The sequence below is a fragment of the Schistocerca serialis genome, chromosome 3 (assembly GCF_023864345.2).
Source record: "Schistocerca serialis cubense isolate TAMUIC-IGC-003099 chromosome 3, iqSchSeri2.2, whole genome shotgun sequence".
Taxonomy (NCBI): Eukaryota; Metazoa; Arthropoda; class Insecta; order Orthoptera; family Acrididae; genus Schistocerca; species Schistocerca serialis.
In genome coordinates this window covers 67,047,048-67,068,687 of record NC_064640.1, presented here as the reverse complement: position 1 = coordinate 67,068,687, position 21,640 = coordinate 67,047,048, and the positions used below count along the sequence as shown (strand labels likewise).

General features: G+C 37.0%; 1 protein-coding gene across 1 annotated transcript in view; it reads left to right on the top strand.

Moving 5' to 3' along the window:
- Window positions 1-21,640, top strand: part of LOC126471528 (dynein axonemal heavy chain 5) — a 1,073,018-nt gene that overhangs the window by 347,683 nt on the left and 703,695 nt on the right. Inside the window, exon 15 of the mRNA XM_050099754.1 lies at window positions 5,013-5,194. Within this exon, the coding sequence (XP_049955711.1) occupies window positions 5,013-5,194 (182 nt within the window). The remainder of the gene's footprint in view (window positions 1-5,012; window positions 5,195-21,640) is intronic.

Genomic DNA, 21,640 nt, shown 5'->3' with positions numbered 1-21,640 from the left:
CTATGTGACAATGTACTTACATTGAATAAACAGTCACGGCTTCTAAAACGTCCGTAAGGGATAAGCTTAACCATTTGTTTCTTCCTTTTACCCAGACATGGGGTAATTTATTTTTCTTTTTATTAAATAACAGAAATAATTCTCTTTGCTACCTGTACGTACAGAAATATCAGTCTTTAAGATAATTATTCAGAAATCTGAAAACAGACGAATTTTTTTTACTTGTTCTTTGTTACCATCTGCTGTGGTTTTTGTGGTTTTCTATATTTTATGTTATAGCTGTTTTTATTTCACAGTCTGTCATCTGCATCTATAGACAACTTTATGCAGAATGTTATTTACACAAAAATCTATGACTAGGAATGTTATGGCTAACATTATTTTATTCTGTGTTTAAGCTTGTGTGTGTGTGTGTGTGTGTGTGTGTGTGTCAGTGTATCTACATCTACATTTATACTCCGCAAGCCACCCAACGGTGCATGGCGGAGGGCACTTTACGTGCCACTGTCATTACCTCCCTTTTCTGTTCCAGTCGGGTATGGTTCGCGGGAAGAACGACTGTCTGAAAGCCTCCGTGCGCGCTCGAATCTCTCTAATTTTACATTCGTGATCTCCTCGGGAGGTGTAAGTAGGGGAAAGCAATATATTCGATACCTCATCCAGAAACACACCCTCTCGAAACCTGGCGAGCAATCTACACCGCGATGCAGAGCGCCTCTCTTGCAGAGTCTGCCACTTGAGTTTGCTAAACATCTCCGTAACGCTATCACGGTTACCAAATAACCCTGTGACGAAACGCACTGATCTTCTTTGGATCTTCTCTATCTCCTCCGTCAACCCGATCTGGTACGGATCCCACACTGATGAGCAATACTCAAGTATAGGTCGAACGAGTGTTTTGTAAGCCACCTCCTTTGTTGATGGACTACATTTTCTAAGGACTCTCCCAATGAATCTCAACCTGGTACCCGCCTTACCAACAATTAATTTTATGTGATCATTCCACTTCAAATCGTTCCGCACGCATACTCCCAGATATTTTACAGAAGTAACTGCTACCAGTGTTTGTTCCGCTATCATATAATCATACAATAAAGGATCCTTCTTTCTGTGTCTTCGCAATACATTACATTTGTCTATGTTAAGGGTCAGTTGCCACTCCCTGCACCAACTTCCTATCCGCTGCAGATCTTCCTGCATTTCGCTGCAATTTTCTAATGCTGCAACTTCTCTGTATACTAAATCATCATCCGCGAAAAGGATGATAAATTTCATTACTGGTCGTTTCACTAAAGCAATTCAACACGTGCTGTTAGGTCAAACCCCAACCACATCCTGAGGAATCGTGACATAATCGGAAAAAGAGAGAAATATTTGTGGCAACCACGTACACTATGTGATCAAAAGTATCCGGACGCCTGGCTGAAAATAACTTACAAGTTCGTTGCGCACTCCGTCGGTAATGCTGGAATTCAGTACGCTGTTGGCCCAGCCTTAGCCTTGATGACAGCTTCCACTCTCGCAGGCGTACGTTCAGTCAAGAGCTGGAAGGTTTCTTGGGAAAAGACAGCCCATTCTTCACGGAGTACTGCATTGAGGAAAGGTATTGAAGTCGGCCGGTGAGGCCTGTAACGAAGTCGGCATTCCAAAACATCCCAAAGGTGTTCTTTAGGATTCAGGTCAGGACTCTGTTCAGGCCAGTCCATTACAGGGATGTTATTGTCGTGTAACCACTCCGCCACAGACCGTGCATTACGAACAGGTGCACGATCGTGTTGAAAGATGCAGTCGCCATCCCCGAATTGCTCTTCAACATTGGGAAGCAAGAAGGTGCTTGAAACATCAATGTAGGCCTGTGCTGTGATAGTACCACGCAAAATAACAAGGTAGCACTACACACACTGGGAGATGACGTTCACCGGGCATTCGCCATACCCACACCCTGCCATGAGATTGCCAAATTGTGTACCGTGATTTGTCACTCCAAACAACGTTTTTCCACTGTTCAATCGTCCAATGTTTACGCTCCTTACACTAAGCGAGGCGCCGTTTGGCATTTACCGGCGTCATGTGTGATTTATAAGCAGCCGTTCGACAATGAAATCCAAGTTTTCTCACCTGCTGCTTAATTGTCATAGTACTTACAGTGGATCCTGATGCAGTTTGTAATTCCTGTGTGATTGTTTCGATAGATGGCTCACTACTACACAGTCAACAGACGACGTCGGCCTGTTCGCTTTTGTTCTGTACGTGCCCCTTCACGTTTTCTTTTCACTATCACATCGGAAACAGTGGAGCTAGGGATGTTTAGGAGTGACACTCAGTCACCTGACCACGTTCTAACTGCGTTGAGTTCCGCGGAGCGCACCATTCTGCTCTCTCACGATGTGTAATGACTACTGAGGTCGCTGCTATGGAGTATCTGGTAGTAGGTAGCAAGACAATGCACCTAATATGGAAGACGTATGTTTTTGGAGGTGTCCGAATACTTTTAATCGCATAGTGTATACAATTAGGTCCCAACCAAACCACAACCTCGGAAATCGCGACATATCAGGTGATCAAAAAGGCAGTATAAATTTGAAACTGAATAAATCACGGAATAATGTAGGTAGAGAGGTACAAATCGACACACATGCTTGGAATGACATGGGGTTTTATTAGAACCAAAAAAATACAAACGTTCAAAAAATGTCCGACAGATGGCGCTTCATCTGATCAGAATAGCAACAATTAGCATAACAAAGTAAGACAAAGCAAAGATGATGTTCTTTACAGGAAATGCTCAATATATCCACCATCATTCCTCAACAATAGCTGTAGTCGAGGAATAATGTTGTGAACAGCACTGTAAAGCATGTCCGGAGTTATGGTGAGGCATTGGCATCGGATGTTGTCTTGCAGCATCCCTAGAGATGTCGGTCGATCACGATACACTTGCCGCTTCTGGTAACGCACGGACTGAGGTCTGAGAGCCTGGGAGGCCAAGCATGACGAAAGTGGCGGCTGAGCACACGGTCATCACCAAACGACGCACGCAAGAGATCTTTCACGCGTCTAGCAATATGAGGTGTGTGTTTTTTTTTTTTGTTCTAATAAAACCCCATGTCATTCCAAGCATGTGTGTCAATTTTTACCTCTCTATCTACATTCTACATCTACATCTACATCCATACTCCGCAAGCCACCTGACGGTGCGTGGCGGAGGGTACCTTCAGTACCTCTATCGGTTCTCCCTTCTATTCCAATCTCGTATTGTTCGTGGAAAGAAGGATTGTCGGTATGCTTCTGTGTGGGCTCTAATCTCTCTGATTTTATCCTCATGGTCTCTTCGCGAGATATACGTAGGAGGGAGCAATATACTGCTTGACTCTTCCGTGAAGGTATGTTCACGAAACTTCAACAAAAGCCCGTACCGAGCTACTGAGCGTCTCTCCTGCAGAGTCTTCCACTGGAGTTTATTTATCACCTCCGTAACGCTTTCGCGATTACTAAATGATCCTGTAACGAAGCGCGCTGCTCTCCGTTGGATCTTCTCTATCTCTTCCATCAACCCTATCTGGTACGGATCCCACACTGCTGAGCAGTATTCAAGCAGCGGGCGAACAAGCGTACTGTAACCTACTTCCTTTGTTTTCGGATTGCATTTCCTTAGGATTCTTCCAATGAATCTCAGTCTCGCATCTGCTTTACCAACGATCAACTTTATATGGTCATTCCATTTTAAATCACTCCTAATGCGTACTCCCAGATAATTTATGGAATTAACTGCTTCCAGTTGCTGACCTGCTATATTGTAGCTAAATGATAAGGGATCTGTCTTTCTATGTATTCGCAGCACATTACACTTGTCTACATTGAGATCCAATTGCCATTCCCTGCACCATGCGTCAATTCGCTGCAGATCCTCCTGCATTTCAGTACAATTTTCGATTGTTACAACCTCTCGATACACCACAGCATCATCCGCAAAAAGCCTCAGTGAACTTCCGATGTCATCCACAAGGTCATTTATGTACATTGTGAATAGCAACGGTCCTACGACACTCCCCTGCGGCACACCTGCAATCACTCTTACTTCGGAAGACTTCTCTCCATTGAGAATGACATGCTGCGTTCTGTTATCTAGGAACTCTTCAATCCAATCACACAATTGGTCCGATTGTCCATATGCTCTTACTTTGTTCATTAAACGACTGTGGGGAGCTGTATCGAACGCCTTACGGAAGTCAATAAACACGGCATCTACCTGTGAATCCGTGTCTATGGCCCTCTGAGTCTCGTGGACGAATAGCACGAGCTGGATTTCACACAACCGCCTTTTTCGAAACCCATGCTGATTCCTACAGAGTAGATTTCTAGTCTCCAGAAAAGTCATTATACTCGAACATAATACGTGTTCCAAAATTCTACAACTGATCGACGTTAGGGATATAGGTCTATAGTTCTGCACATTTGTTCGATGTCCCTTCTTGAAAACGGGGATGACCTGTGCCGTTTTCCAATCCTTTGGAACGCTACGCTCTTGTAGAGACCTACGGTACAATGCTGCAAGAAGTGGGGCAAGTTCCTTCGCGTACTCTGTTGTTTATTAAGTTTTGAAATTTATACTGACTTTTTGATCACCCGGTATTCAGAAAAAAGTAGCGATATATGTGTGGCAGCCGAGATTATAAGACTGAGTGATTCTCATTGGTTACCGCATAATATCACCAGATTGGCTAAAAACAACGAGAACGAATCGCCAGCAGCAGTAAAGAACGGAAGATCGGCGACACACTGTAGGTACACATTAAAATATTATTTCTCTCTAAAAAAATTTCAAATAAAATCGTGTTTTTCTATGATTTACCCATGCCCGGGATGGTTCCCTCTGGCACTAGGTCCCTCAATTCCTGTTCTGTGTGTTTCCGAGAGCTACGAAACCAAATCGAGAGGAACGGTTGTCGTAAAGGCAAGACGCTCACTTGGAGTAAGCTGCAGATGTGGCGACTGGCGCGTGTTGTGCGCAGGGCGCATCGCGTGGGTGCGGTCGCTGTACTCGTACCTGTGGGAGCTGGTGCGCAGCGCGTCCTCGCACGCCGTGCTGCGCGGCATGGCGGCCACGGCGGACCTGGTGCGCAGGCACGGACACGTCGCCGCCGCGCAGCTCGCCTACGAGGCGGAAACCATCGACGCCTGGATGAACCAGAACGTCAGTACCACTATCATATACTTTTACACATTTTGTATTAATACTGAAATCACTATCGGAAGACAATAAGTGCCCTTCTTCCTATCCTAGGTATCTAAAGGACCTTCAGTTGTATCTAAGTGCGAAACCAAGCAATCTCAAGAAAGCTATTGAAAATTTCAATACTGACCTCGATGCGCTGTCAAACTGGGCACAGGACATAGGTCTAAAACTATACCCATCTAAAACCCAAGCGGTACTTGTTGGTCACTCTAAGCTCATTAGCCCAAAACATCGGGAATCCGTACCACCTCTTATCCTAAATGGAACAAATATTAACTTCTCGCCATCAGCAAAGAGTTTGGGAGTAATAATTGATGAAAATCTAAATTGGACAGAGCACGTAACTGCAGTGTGCAAAAAAGCATCAGCATCCCTTCATGTCCTACAAAAATATAAAAAACTCTTCCCTTTCGATCTGAAAAAGAAATTAGTACAAACGCTTATACTCCCAATCATTGACTACAGCGATATTATCCTACAAGGCCTCTCTCAGGAAAATTCCCGACGTCTAGAACTGGTCACGAATGCCTGCGTCCGATATATCTGTGACGTTCGACTTTCTGATCACATTTCACCAGCATATGCAAAATTGTCCAGGCTGCGTGCAGACAAACGCAGAGATTTCCATACACTCTGTCTCATCTACTGCCTTATAAATGTACACTGTCCCTCATATCTCTCCTCTTCCCTAACACTCATGTCGGAACAACATGACAGAAACACACGTTCCCATCATAATAAAATCCTCTCCGTTCCACTGCATCGCTCAGTCACCTTCCCCAAGTCCTTTACAGTAGCGGGAACCCGACTCTGGAATAACCTCCCTCGTTATGTTAGAGAACTTAAAAACATGACCGGCTTCAAAAAACAGTTAATGACGTATCTACTTAAGCAACAGTAATGCCTTCCTCTGTACATGAGTGCACTTCACCTCATTACTTCCCTCTCTCCCCCTCCTTAAACCTCCCTTACCCAAAACTCGCTATACTAGTAAACATCTACTTTACACACCAATATATTAATGTACATCTGCACAAACCTTCATTATTATTGCCACTCTTTCTCATGTTTGTCATTATTATTTGATTTTTTTTACTGTTATTATTATTGCTTTCGCCATAATCTGTATGTATAGCACCTGATGTAAAAATACTGCCAGCATTTACTTTATTAGGTCTTAGTCATATTCATCATTATTATTTGATTTTTTGTTTTACTGTTATTATTATTGCTTTTATCATAATCTGTATGTATAGCAACTGTTGTAAAAATACTTCCGCATTTACTTTATTAGGTCTTAGTCACTACTCTTTATTCATATTGTCACTAGAGTAAGCTAATTTTCTCATTTAAACTATGTTCATGATGTAACTCTGATGTGTGAAATGCTGCATGTGTGAAACACTGGTCCGACGTAAGAGAGGGCCTGATGGCCCTAATCTGGTCAGGTTAAATAAATAAATAAATAAATAAAGTACAATTGTGCAGTGTCGCTCGACTCGGAGTTAACCTGCTAGTTTTTCGTATAGTAAGGACATGTGATTCATTTTATATTATTTCCTACCATTTACAAATGATCTGCCACCTAGTGACTAAGACACAGGTTGTATTTTGACAATATTTAATTGTACTCATACATAATATGAACATAATTTGTTTTCACAGTATTTCAGCGAAGTTACATCTTTGAACACTAGAAAACTTAAAATTAATCAGGAAACATAAATGTTTAAATAAACAATTAATGTATGAAGAAGGCATAAAATTAGAAAGATATAGAGTTTATACACTACTGGCCATTAAAATTGCTACACCACGAAGATGACGTGTTACAGACGCGAAATTTAACCGACAGGAAGAAGATGCTGTGATTTGCAATTGATTAGCTTTTAAGAGCATTCTACATCTACATCTACATTGATACTCCGCAAGCCACCCAACGGTGTGTGGCGGAGGGCACTTTACGTGCCACTGTCATTACCTCCCTTTCCTGTTCCAGTCGCGTATGGTTCGCGGGAAGAACGACTGTCTGAAAGCCTCCGTGCGCGCTCTAATCTCTCTAATTTTACATTCGTGATCTCCTCGGGAAGTATAAGTAGGGGGAAGCAATATATTCGATACCTCATCCAGAAACGCACCCTCTCGAAACCTGGCGAGCAAGCTACACCGCGATGCAGAGCGCCTCTCTTGCAGAGTCTGCCACTTGAGTTTATTAAACATCTCCGTAACGCTATCACGGTTACCAAATAACCCAGTGACGAAACGCGCCGCTCTTCTTTGGATCTTCTCTATCTCCTCCGTCAACCCGACCTGGTACGGATCCCACACTGATGAGCAATACTCAAGTATAGGTCGAACGAGTGTTTTGTAAGCCACCTCCTTTGTTGATGGACTACATTTTCTAAGCACTCTCCCAATGAATCTCAACCTGGTACCCGCCTTACCAACAATTAGTTTTATATGATCATTCCACTTCAAATCGTTCCGTACGCATACTCCCAGATATTTTACAGAAGTAACTGCTACCAGTGTTTGTTCCGCTATCATATAATCATACAATAAAGGATCCTTCTTTCTGCGTCTTCGCAATACATTACATTTGTCTATGTTAAGGGTCAGTTGCCACTCCCTGCACCAACTTCCTATCCGCTGCAGATCTTCCTGTATTTCGCTACAATTTTCTAATGCAGCAACTTCTCTGTATACTACAGCATCATCCGCGAAAAGCCGCATGGAACTTCCGACACTATCTACTAAGTCATTTATATATATTGTGAAAAGCAATGGTCCCATAACACTCCCCTGTGGCACGCCAGAGGTTACTTTAACGTCTGTAGACGTCTCTCCATTGATAACAACATGCTGTGTTCTGTTTGCCAAAAACTCCTCAATCCAGCCACACAGCTGGTCTGATATTCCGTAGGCTCTTACTTTGCTTATCAGGCGACAGTGCGGAACTGTATCGAACGCCTTCCGGAAGTCAAGAAAAATAGCATCTACCTGGGAGCCTGTATCTAATATTTTCTGGGTCTCATGAACAAATAAGGCGAGTTGGGTCTCACACGATCGCTGTTTCCGGAATCCATGTTGATTCCTACATAGTAGATTCTGGGTTTCCAGAAATGACATGATACGCGAGCAAAAAACATGTTCTAAAATTCTACAAGAGATCGACGTAAGAGATATAGGTCTATAGTTTTGCGCATCTGCTCGACGACCCTTCTTGAAGACTGGGACTATCTGTGCTCTTTTCCAATCATTTGGAACCCTCCGTTCCTCTAGAGACTTGCGGTACACGGCTGTTAGAAGGGGGGCAAGTTCTTTCGCGTACTCTGTGTAGAATCGAATTGGTATCCCGTCAGGTCCAGTGGACTTTCCTCTATTGAGTGATTCCAGTTGCTTTTCTATTCCTTGGACACTTATTTCGATGTCAGCCATTTTTTCGTTTGTGCGAGGATTTAGAGAAGGAACTGCAGTGCGGTCTTCCTCTGTGAAACAGCTTTGGAAAAAGGTGTTTAGTATTTCAGCTTTACGCGTGTCATCCTCTGTTTCAATGCCATCATCATCCCGTAGTGTCTGGATATGCTGTTTCGACCCACTTACTGATTTAACGTAAGACCAGAACTTCCTAGGATTTTCTGTCAAGTCGGTACATAGAATTTTACTTTCGAATTCAATGAACGCTTCACGCATAGCCCTCCTTACGCTAACTTTGACATCGTTTAGCTTCTGTTTGTCTGAGAGGTTTTGGCTGCGTTTAAACTTGGAGTGGAGCTCTCTTTGCTTTCGCAGTAGTTTCCTAACTTTTTTGTTGTACCACGGTGGGTTTTTCCCGTCCCTCACAGTTTTACTCGGCACGTACCTGTCTAAAACGCATTTTACGATTGCCACAAGGTTGGCGACGCTGGCGACACCTACAACGTGCTGATATGAGGAAAGTTTCCAACCGATTTCTCATACACAAACAGCAGTTGACCGGCGTCGCATGGTGAAACGTTGTTTTGACGCCTCGGGTAAGGACGAGAAATGCGTACCATCACGTTTGCGACTTTGACAAAGGTCGGATTGTAGCCTATCGCGATTGCGATTTATCGTATAGTGGCATTGCTGCTCACGTTGGTCGAGATCCAATGACTGTTAGCAGAATATGGAATCGGTGGGTTCAGGAGGGTAATACGGACCGCCGTGCTGGATCCCAACGGCCTCGTATCACTAGCAGTCGAGATGACAGGCATCTTATCCGTATGGCTGTAACGGATCGTGCAGCTACGTCTCTATCCCTGAATCAAAAGATGGGACGTTTGCAAGACAACAACCATCTGCACGATGGTGTACTCAACGACGAACCTGGGTGCGCGAATGGCAAAACGTCATTTTTTCGGATGAATCCAGGTTCTGTTAACAGCATCATGATGGTCGCATCCGTGTTTGGTGACATTGCGGTTAACGCGCATTGGAAAGGTCTGTTCGTCATTGCCGTACTGGCGTATCACCCGGCGTGATGGTATGGGGTGCCATTGGTTACACGTCTCGGTCACCTCTTGTTCGCATTTGACGGAACTTTGAACAGTGGACGTTACATTTCAGATGTGTTACGACCCGTGGCTCTACCCTTCATTCGATCCCTGCGAAACTCTACATTTCAGCAGGATAATGCACGACTGCATGTTGCAGGCCCCTTTTTGGGCCTTTCTGGATACAGAAAATGTTCGACTGCTGCCCTGGCCAGCAGATTCTCCATATCTCTCACCAACTGAAAACGTCTGGTCAATAGTGGCCGATCAAATGGCTCGTCACAATACGCCAGTCACTACTGTTGATGAACTGTGGTATCGTGTTGAAGCTGCATGGGCAGCTGTACCTGTACACGCCATCCAAGCTCTGTTTGACTCAATGCCCAGGCGTATCAAGGCCGTTATTACGGCCAGAGGTGGTTGTTCTGGGTACTAATTTCTCAGGATCAATGCACCCAAATTGCGTGAAAATATAATCTCATGTCAGTTCTAGTATAATATATTTGTCCAATGAGTACCCGTTTATCATCTGCATTTCTTCTTGGTGTAGCAATTTTAATGGGTCTGTCTGTCTGTCTGTAACTTGCTGTCACATCCAAATTTAATACGCCTCGGATGCCTGGCAGTTTAGTATTTGTTTATGTTAGTGCCTAATAAATTACTCTAGCATAACATACAAGAAAATTTAATTCAGAGAAACGTATCATATGAAAATCATATGTCCGAAAATTTGAGAAGTGCCTGTCTCACACAATTCATTTAATAGCTGTAACAGCAACAAACTCTGGCCACCTTTACAACCTCGTAATTTAAACGATATAAAATTACCATTATCAGTTAGTACCTGGGTTGAGAACACACATCTGAACACTAGGGTCATGCAATTTCTTTCAGTCGTTTTCGCCTACATTTGGGATAGTCAGTTTTTCCGCTATTTCTTTCCTAGCGGAGGGCTTTTCTGTTTCTGTTGTGCGTTACTTAACTACCTGTAGTTTGTCGGTTCTGCCTGTGAACTCGCGTGCTCTATCGGATTAGTTATTGGCAGTATGGTCGTCCTGTGACTGTGGGCCTTTATCTGGCTGGAATGTTTTCTGCAGGTGGCCAGGACGTGCATCCCTACCACGTGGTCGAAAAACTGCAAAGTATCCTGTGCTAAACACAGCTCGAAATTTTTAGAATCCCTTGCCATTTTCGAGAGTCTTAGTTTTCACACTGTCTTATTCTCCGAAAGTTATCTGAGAACTTTGGATGTTGACATATATGTAAAAATAAAACTACTCGTAGTAAACGGTCCCTGGAGAGAGGAGAGGTGGCGTGAAAAATCAGTATGCCCTCGCACGCTGTCACACTGCCCGAAGTGAAGGTGTCATTCTGAGCGAAGAAAGGAAATGTTAACAGCTGGCCTGCTGAACATACTCCAAGGGACCTCGCAGCCGATTATGTCATACGACTCTATTTTACGAGCAATATGACAATTAACTGAAAATAAACTACTATCAGTGCGCATAAGAAATTATATGTCAGTTGTTCAAAACCACACCTTGTATTATTAGAGCACGTTTCCGCATGGCTTCTTCTAATGAACTGATGTCTTGTATGATGACATCCCATCCTTTACTCCTTCTCTCCCACACTTGCAGACATAAATCGTGTGAGGCTATCCGTGGACTTAACATTAGTCCACAGGTGAGATGAGTCATTATAAAATTGTTGGATTATACATGAGGGCTCTGCTTGATGCAATGATTGGCTTCATTCCCTACCTGTAAGCAGTTAACGTATAATATGCGTATATAAGCGAAACTACCACAGAACACTCACAGGGTTCTGTCACAAATGTCAAAAATCGACAAGTTTTCATGCAGAGCAATTTAAGGAGGAGAAGCCACATAAATCTTTTTTAGGTGAAAGGCAGATGCCTGAAGAAATCCTGATGAAACGCAAATAACACTTTAACTCTGTTGGCACCTTCGTGTCAATATGAACCATAAATTAGTTTGTTTTTCCATAACGCTTATGTATTGAAACATTCGCTCCCGAAATTTAATGCATTTTTTCTCTGTATCCATTCTGCGTAGCTTAAAGCGCAATTGAAAAAAAAAAAAAAACGGTTTCCTTCCCCTTGTTATACCTTAATGTTACACTTGTGATCACAGACAAGACGAGTCATTATAAAATAGTTGGATAAAACACGAAGGCTCTGACCCGGATGTTCAAAAATTCACCACATGTAAAATTATCGGCAGTGGAATTTTCCCTCTACTCGCCTGAGTTTCGTGCAAAGTGTTCTTTTATATAACAACGCATATCTTTATTTGCTGTTTTTGAAATGTTGTCTTGATCAGCACAATGTAGAAACATAAGGAAACAAGCAACAGAGAAGACAATAACCGAAATATGATATTGGACTACTATGCAACTTATGGAGCATTAAACACGTTGGATCAGTTTATTGCTACCTACAAATGCAAGAGAAAAATCAACAGTTTGTCAATGATAAATAGCTACGCCTGAAACTCTTTTTTAGTAGGGAGATAAATCTATTCAGGGTGGAATATAAGTATTCTTTACAAAACAAGAATATTTCCTGATGAACTGGGAAGACTCCTAGTCACCCTTTTACTGAAGATAGAAGGAAGGTGTCATGAAATGAACAAATAGCGGCCACACAGCTTAAAGAATACAAACAGAAAATTCTTCGTCACAAACCTCCATTCGCGAAAATCAAAAATCCAAACGTACCAGAGGCAAGTTCTGTTCACCAAGTTGTAGCAAGGAAACCCGTACGAATTGCATGAATGGTAAAATACATGTTTGTAAAATTCGCATTATGTACCATTTCTTCGTGTTCTTAACAGTTTCTGCTTTGTCAGATTTAAAAATATGTGCTAGAAATATTTGTTCTTGTGCATCATTGATATGACCATTAGCTGCTTACACTGTAATACTCATTTTGTGCCAAATAATACCCTATTCTTTCTTAGACCAAGAAACTGACATTCTACGAATTTACTGTGATTTCCATTGTAAATTAGATGACAATTTTCTGTTTTGTTCATCTTCAAACTGAGTAAAAACTCCATTGCACCACATCCCTTTGAGAGCCAGTTTCTTCTAAGTTACTTGTAATGCTGAAAATTTGTTTATTTTGTTGCAAACAGAACTTAAATTTCAATTTATAAACATTTTTCAGAATTTATTAGTTTACGTCGTTAAAGACCACTTGCATCATTATGACCCAAATCAGCGTATTTGTGTAGCTTATTCAAGAAAAGCTACAGGATTAAGAGAATACCGAGTACTGTTCAGTTGTCTCGTACCATTAACAAGTGACAAACACAGAAAAGACAAAGAGAGAATAAAATGGTGAAATACAAAATGGCGACCACTTCTGATGTTATTTATGGACCTATGTGACGTTCTGAATGATTTAACATGACAACTCCAGCACCACCTATCCCCTACAGATGTATTTTATTTAAGACGGACTGGGTCACTGGATTACGGTACGTGCTCATAAGGGGGGACGTTGATGAAATTGAGCAAAAATGTCAACTTTCGATTTATCTTTTATTTGTTAGTACAATTCATGGACAATAATTTCCCAAAGTTTCAGTGTTGAAATCGCATCCGAAGTGCCTGAAAATTAATTAAAAGTATGACATGGCCACATTAGCTGGTGCAAACATCTAGAAGCTCAAAGGGATAACAAATCCTACATTCACGATGTATGGCTCCCATATTTTATCCTGGATCTTGTCAAGCGCACTTACAGGTTTCTGGCCGATCCTGTATTTCTCAAAAAGTGTGTTCATGGAAAAACCCAAAATCCAAATCAGTCTGGAAATTCACTCATATGGAAACGATGCCCTAAAAACATATTTGCATCTGCTACAGTTGTCAGAATTGCAACGTATGATGCAGTTACTGTATTTAATGATGGGAATGTCGGGAGGATGAAGGTATTCGAAAGAATGGGCTTCAAGATAGCAAATTTTACTCAAGACATCCTGAGAAAAATAGATCTACAGCACATACCTGCAGCTGAGAAGTCAGTTGAAGATCTGGTAAAGGAAAGAAGACAGACGACAAGAAACCAGAAGAGAAGCCTTGAAGGGAAAGACGACCCACAGTACAAATGTGGTGCCTTCTGAAGAAGTGACATAAGGAAAAAAGTTAGGGTGAACTTTAAATTGCGTTTCCTGAAAAGTTTGTTTTCTAAAGTTTATGTATTTTTTCCTCAGATTCTATGAATACTAGAATTATGATATTTTGTACACATATTTTGGTAAACCTAATAAACGTTGTCTCAAGAGCAAATTTTGAAATTCTGATTGAAAGCTGAGATATGGAGCAAAGTGCTTGGAATTTTGTATGAATTTAAAACTGTACTTGTGGAATTATAATAAAAAATTTATGAAAATTCTCCTATTTGACCTATTGCAAAAACCTCATGAGAGAAGCTTACAACATATAAAGAGATGAAACAGAGAATTTTTTGTAGAAATCTCTTGAATACTTTATGAGGAAAAGGAACGTACATTATTTTTTGGAAATAAAATTTCAAATTTCATTCATTATATATATAATCAAAGGAGTTTATACGTAAACGTGTTATTTTCATGTAAAGCGTGGTGCAAAATTTCATTGCCATATCTCCAAAACTGTGGATTTGGTGAATTTTTGAAATAGTGTGTGTTTTTCACCAATGTCCCCCCTTAACGTAGATGACTGATGAGATACTGTGTATTGATGTCCTTTTAAATGATTTGATATGAATTCCATATTCTGCCAGATATTTCTAATTAGGATCAAAGAGGATCTTAATTTACCATTGCATGTTTACAGTGCTGACGATTGAGCTTGGGTTCTGACACACGTATCATAAAATGTGAAAAACTGAGACACAGATAGCCGAAGCGCTTTTGTCATAAAATATAATTAGTACAGTGTACCGTCTTGGTTGCTTTTTATTTATGTAAAACATATAACTTGGCGCGTTTGGCCAATTTCACCACCAGAAGCTATTGGATACGAATATTGAGAGCAAATAAAAGCAATTTTACACTAAGCAAATAGTTGTAAACATGTATTAAATGGAACACAAAACATTCAAAAGGATATTGATATACATTATTTCATCAGATTTCTAGGCTCAAGCACGTACCATAATTGAGCGAGGCAGCCTGAAACAAAATACAACTTTAAATTATGGCAGCGTTGGAGCGGTACTGCTTTCGTGTTACATCATTTACAACGTAACATTAGTCCACTACACATTCTGTTAGTCTTTTAAGTTTTTGTATAAAAATAATGATGTTATATCCCAACTATATTGTAAAGATATTATATTTGGTGAATTAACATGAAAAAGCATGCACCAGCGCTGCTTGCCTGTGAAACTTGTGTTACGTTTAAGGCAGGCTGCCTCACTGAACAGACACCATTAGTCTTTTGTATGTTTTCATACAGATAAATCAAATGAAATATTGTTTACAGATGTTCTTTGAAATGTGATATGTTCTATTTCCTATGTAATACACAGTAAAATTTCGTAAATTAAAAATCTTGTCTGGGTATATGCACAGTATTTAATGGCGATAAACCTGTAACTGCTACTTTGCAGCTGAAAGGTATGTGCATATATAGTAGTGATGAGAAGTGTCGACTGAATACATTTGAGTGGGAGTTATTTTGTAGGAACATGTAGACCATTGTGTATATTATGACTAGCGATTTCCTTTCTAGCCCTTATATCTAAACTACTTTACCACTGGTCAATGTGTATCAGGACATTAGTCTTAAGGTAGCATCCATAGCAGTGGTCTCTACACAGATCATGTACCTACACCAACCCAGTATGTGCAACTTGTTCTGTGAGCAGAATTTGTTGTTTATTGCAGTGGACAGAATAAATGGCTGTGGTAGGTTAAGATCGCCTTTGTTCATAATGAGAAGAATTTAACAGATTATGGACTTCACAACATGTCATTAGAGCTGTTTATAGAGGATTCGTACATGCTGTATGCCGTGAAACTTCTGCGTTTGCTATAGACTCTGAATTCTTGTTAGAAGAACTTGGAGCATAGAAAAAGCCATTGCTTCAGTGTAAAATACTGTCATAATAAGACATTCAATCATAGTGAATATATTCCACTGCTTTTATTTTAAAATAAGAAATTTCCATTTGTTGTAGCCATAAGTGTGTAATGAGCACGAGTTACCTGTTCACTTTATGTGAAGATGAGAGAAATGGACAATATGTTACACAGGAACCTCAGCAAGTAAGTCACACATGTCGTCCCATGCTAAGACCATATCGCAATATCAGTGGCGCACTGTTGGAAGACAGTTGCAACTTACCAGTAATATTGCATTTTATGTAATAAATTCAGGAAATGAGTTTCATCAGTTGACACATCTGAGCTACACACAGCTCTGTTTAGAATTATGGTTTGATGTAGTCATGGGTTTGAGACATACATGTCTCTTTTCATTCCCAAGAGCTAAACTTGCTGCAAAAATAATGGTAATCTGTGATCCTACAGAATAAATAATGAGAAATATTAAGTAAAGAAGCTGCAATAAATTAGAATAATAATAATAATAATATAAGAATGAAAAAAGGATTATATTCTACTCAATATCTGAAAGTGTGAAGTAAAATGAACTAATTTATTCAGTCACTCAAAAATGAAAATTGTTAAGAAAGATGTTTCTTCAGTAATTCATTTGCAGAAGATATATTTTGTACGTTCTGAGACACATACACTATATTTTATAAATAAAACATTGATTTTTAAAATTCAGTATAAAATTCAGTATATTTTAATTAAATCAACCGATTTTAGACCCTTAACTAAATACCTATTATTTATAATAAAACACCTAATTATAACAACCAAATGATTTATTTAATTTAGAATATGATTTGAACACAATAATATGTATTAGTTAAGAAAAGTAAGCTATTTTTAAAAGTTTAAAATGTATTAGTTAAAAAAGGACATTATTTTAAAACATCACATTGTGAAGGTAAGAAAATTAATTACAATGTATTAGTTAAAAAAGTAAGTTATTTTTAGAAATTTTGAACTGTGTATGTACGAAAATAAATAAAACGCATTATTTTACATAAGTACATTATATTAAAATTTTCTTTTTTAATTTTTCTTAAAATGTTCCAGAAATGTATATAAGCATAAAGTTAACACTTTTATAAATTTTCAAGTTTTTCATTCATTTATATAGAAGCAAATATTAATAATTAAAAATTTTCAGCAAGTAATCTATGTTCTTCATCATATGTAAGGTTTTTTTACCATAGATAATTATATCAAAAGTGTATCTTTTGGAATTTTATCTTTAAAAGTTGCACAAAGTTTCATATTTGTTTTTTGTGTAGTTATAACATAACTATATATGTGTCATATTAATTACATAAATTGGATAATTAGTTATAAAATTAAATGGATTAATATCAATATCTGATTTTCGTAAAGTAATTCTATTAAAATCAAGTAATGCATCATATGCTTTTAGAAAATTATTTGGTGGATTAATATTCCACATTTCTTGACTAAAAAACCTCATTTTTACTATTTTTTAAATATATATTCTGTAGTTTAACATGATCAAATAATGATGAACCAACTAATTGATTGTTTTTTCGATTTGTCTGAAATATAATAAAAACAAAATATGGCATATCAAATTCCATAGAGTTATAGCAATTTGTTATAGCTAGTTGAAAATTGTTTTTACCAGATAATCCAGCAAATTCTTCTGTTTGAAGTTCATAAATAGAAATAGATATTTTAGGATTTTTAAAAATATTTTCACTTTGTTAAAGTTCATAATTTGGTTCATATTTAACAGGTACACGAATTTCCATAGATTCTATAACTTTTTTCCTTCTTTAGGAAGTGTATCTTTTATTTTAACACTGATGTCATTTTTATCAAACCTACATAAAATTGCATTTCCAGAACTTGAACTATGAGTAAAAACGACAGTTAAGTTTCCTTCTAACATAATTTCTTTATAATCTTTAAAAGATCCACCAAGCATTGATAATGGACAAAGTACTTCATTTTTCCTACTATTTACTTTTCCTGTATTAAGAATGTGTCCTTCTGAACTTACTTTGTCAGTAAAAGAGGAATTTAAATGTAGTAAAACTGTTGATTAAATAAAAGGATGTTCAATTCTCAATAATATATTATTTACTTTTTTATCATTATAAAGTCAAACAATTTAGTTACATAATTATCAATTAATTTTTCATTTGATTGTCCATCATCAATTGTAAAATATATACCATCATCTCTAATAATACTAAATTTCCTGTATAATTATACATTGCTTGAACAAAGCCAACCATCACCAATATTTATTTCAATTTCTGTATCTTTGTTAGGAACATTTAAATTACTTTCGGTTTTTTCAGTAACAGGAAATGAACAAAACTGATAACTTTCATTTTTATTCATGTCTTATTAAGGAAAGAATTTATTAAGATGTTAAAATATTTATAAAATAACTGTTACAGTAGCACCATTTAAGTCAATTAATTTATCGTTTTCATCAGTTATATAACTTCTAAATCTTGAATTGTGTTAAAAATAGGAACATTCATAGGATAATTTGGTTCATATATTGGTCCACCAAATTCCAAATTGTATTTAGATGAAGCAATAATATTAGTTTATTTATGAAAATCATGATTGTTTTATATACATTCCATCAGCAAGATTAAAATTTATATTAATTTATTCAAAAGGAATAATGTTAGGAACATTTTTAGCTACAGATTCTTCATTAGCTTGAACAATATGATTATTAAATCCAAGTAAACTTCCATTACTATCTTCTATATCCATATATAATTTTACATCACTTTCAATAGCAATTCTGTTTAAAATTTCATCTCCTTTAGTGTGTATATTAGGATTTTCAAATGTATAATTTTTTTTAACTTTTTAAAATATATTGACCTACAGGAGTTTCTATTGTTTCTCTATCACAATAAAGTTTATTATTTTTTGTTGTTATATTTTGTGTTAATATAGTTGAAGAAAAACCAACTAATGAAACATTAGTATAATTATCACATATTGGAACAATTAATCATTTTCCAAATATAGAAGATTTATCACTAAGTTCAAATAACCTACTCATTTAGTACTGAAATATTAATAATAAATGAAAAATTATTAATAAATGAAGAAATTATCAATAAAAGAAAAAATTATAAATAAATGAAAATAAGTATTAACTAAAAATTTTAACTGAAAAATTATTAATAAGTGAAAATATTATTGATAAATGAAAAAAATTATTAATAAATGAACAAAACAGATTATGAACTTTAAGTAAGAATTTCAGAAAATAAGTTAAAATACGAATATGGTAAAGTCCTACCAAATTCTATAATATGTGCAATAATTGGACCAAGTGGTTGTGGATAAACAACATTAATGATTGATAATTACATTTTAGCTACAGAATGGTTAAATTGGATTAAAATTAAACAGTTGTATGTCTGTCTATTCAAAAAGTTTAGAACAACCAAAATATCAAGAATTTATAAAACAATGTAAAAAAATTGAAGACAAAATTATAAACATATTGTTAGTTTTATTAAAAATAATGAAGAAATTATTCCATTAGATGAATGTGAAGATAATTCAGTTGTTGTATTAGACAACTTCATTTTAGAAAGTCAAGATTTTGTTCTAAATAATTTTACTAGAGGTAGATGCAAAGATATATATTGCTTTTATTTAGCTCAATCTTATTCAAAAATACCAAAACAGTTAGAGACAATTTAAATTTCTTAAATATTTTTTGAGAAGATGTTGCAAATTTAAATCATATTTATCATGAGTTTGTTTTAGTTTAATTCGCGTTTCGTTTAGGTTCTCCATTTATAACAAATAATTTTTACTAGATTTATAAAATTTTAAAAAAAGAATAATTGTCAATGAATCATTTAGCTATGAGTTCTAAATTACAATTTTTAAAAAATATATTGAATATAAACTACAAATTTGTTTTGTAAAACTAAATAAAATTTTCTATATAAATGGAAACTACTTTAATCAAGAATCTCAATAATATAAGTATTTCTAAATAAATTAAAAAAGGAAATGAGCTAGAGAAAAATGTTTTATATAATATTACGAACTGTGAATATTTTGTTCTAGATATGGAGAACAACTTTGTCTAGAACTCAATAATGATTTTAAAGTTATTTTACCACATAGATATTCTAAATTAATTGATGATTTTGAAATTATTAAAAAAGGACAAATGAAACTGAAATATAAAGGAATGAAAAACTTAAAAATAGAAATAATGAATTTCATGATATAGAGTTCTCAACCTAATTTTTTTTTTAAATGTACTTCTGTTTTAACTAATACATTTTATTTATTTACTTATCTTCACAATGTGATCTTTTAAATTAATTTACTTTGTTATCTAATACATTTTAATTTATTTACTTATGATCACAGTTTAAAATTTTTTAAAAATAACTTACTTTTCTTAACTAACACATATTATCATGTTAAAATAGTATTGTAAATTAAATACATCGTTTGATTATTATAATTAGTTGTTTTATTATAAAAAATAGGTATTTAGTTAATTTTCTAGAATCGGTTAACTTAATTAAAATATACAGAATTTTATACTGAATTTTAAAAAATCAGTTCTTTTACTTATAAAATATAATATTTAGTTTAATGTTGTCTTAGTGTGTCTGAACATACAAAATACATCTACTATTTATGCAGTAAATAAAAGTAATAATAAACATGATGTGCAGTTAAAGCTTGCGTAAACGGGTGATTAGAATGGTGGCAGAGTTCCAGAATAGTATCTAAACCTCACTGGTACGCAAAAAACACCGTTCCATTGTAATAAATGAAAAGTGCTAATTTGCTTTTGTTCTACAATATTACTTTTATTGGGTTAACCTGTTTTACAAGGCCATCTTCAGACGTTAACACAATAAAAGTAATACTGTATGACAAAAGGAAACTAGCGCTTTTCATTTATTATAATGTTGTTCTATAAAGAATCGACGGATGATTCAGAGTTCCACTCCTTTAAGTAAACACAAGTGTTCGCCAACTCATAAATATTGAGATCAACATATTAAAACATGAGAAGTCACGAGTAGATTCTCATACTATATCCAGTATTAGTTCCAAAAATGTAACTGAAAGAAGTTAAAGTTCAATTCCTCGAGTCATCAAATGTCCACGAAATGTGAAGGTTCCAGCCAGCTCTGAATGTTTATGTCCCTCTGGCACAGAATTTTTATAAATGTGAACGAAAATTAAAGTATTTGCGCGATTGTTTGCTGCTCAAAATCTATCCCCTTTACAAGTCTGAAAATGCGCAGACAATTCGCCTGTATGTTATGTGATGACCGATGTGTACAGGCTGACCGCCACACACAGAATGACCTGGAGGGCCAGCTCACTCGCGCTTTTAAGACCTCGCTTCACCCACCTAAATGCATAATGTACTGAAAGTATAGAAAGTGGAATACCATTCGGAAAATAAAGAAGCTAGAAATTTGACATCTGATTTAAATAAAAGCTAATATGATTGATTAGGTGCTACTATGAAACATCTAATTACTCTTGAATTTTTAAGTATTTCAAAGTATCCATATTCTTGCCATGTGGAAAAATCGGGTCTACTGTCGGTTGTTTGTGTCGCTCTGGCACAATATTTCGGCCACGTAACTCGTTGCCTTCTTCAGGTGCTACCTGAGACTGCCGTGTTGGAGGATCTTGTCCAGTATTTATGCCCAGAGGGCGCTGGGTGCTCTCTTTGCCGTCCACGCCCGCCTGGCGCTGCTTGTAATGTG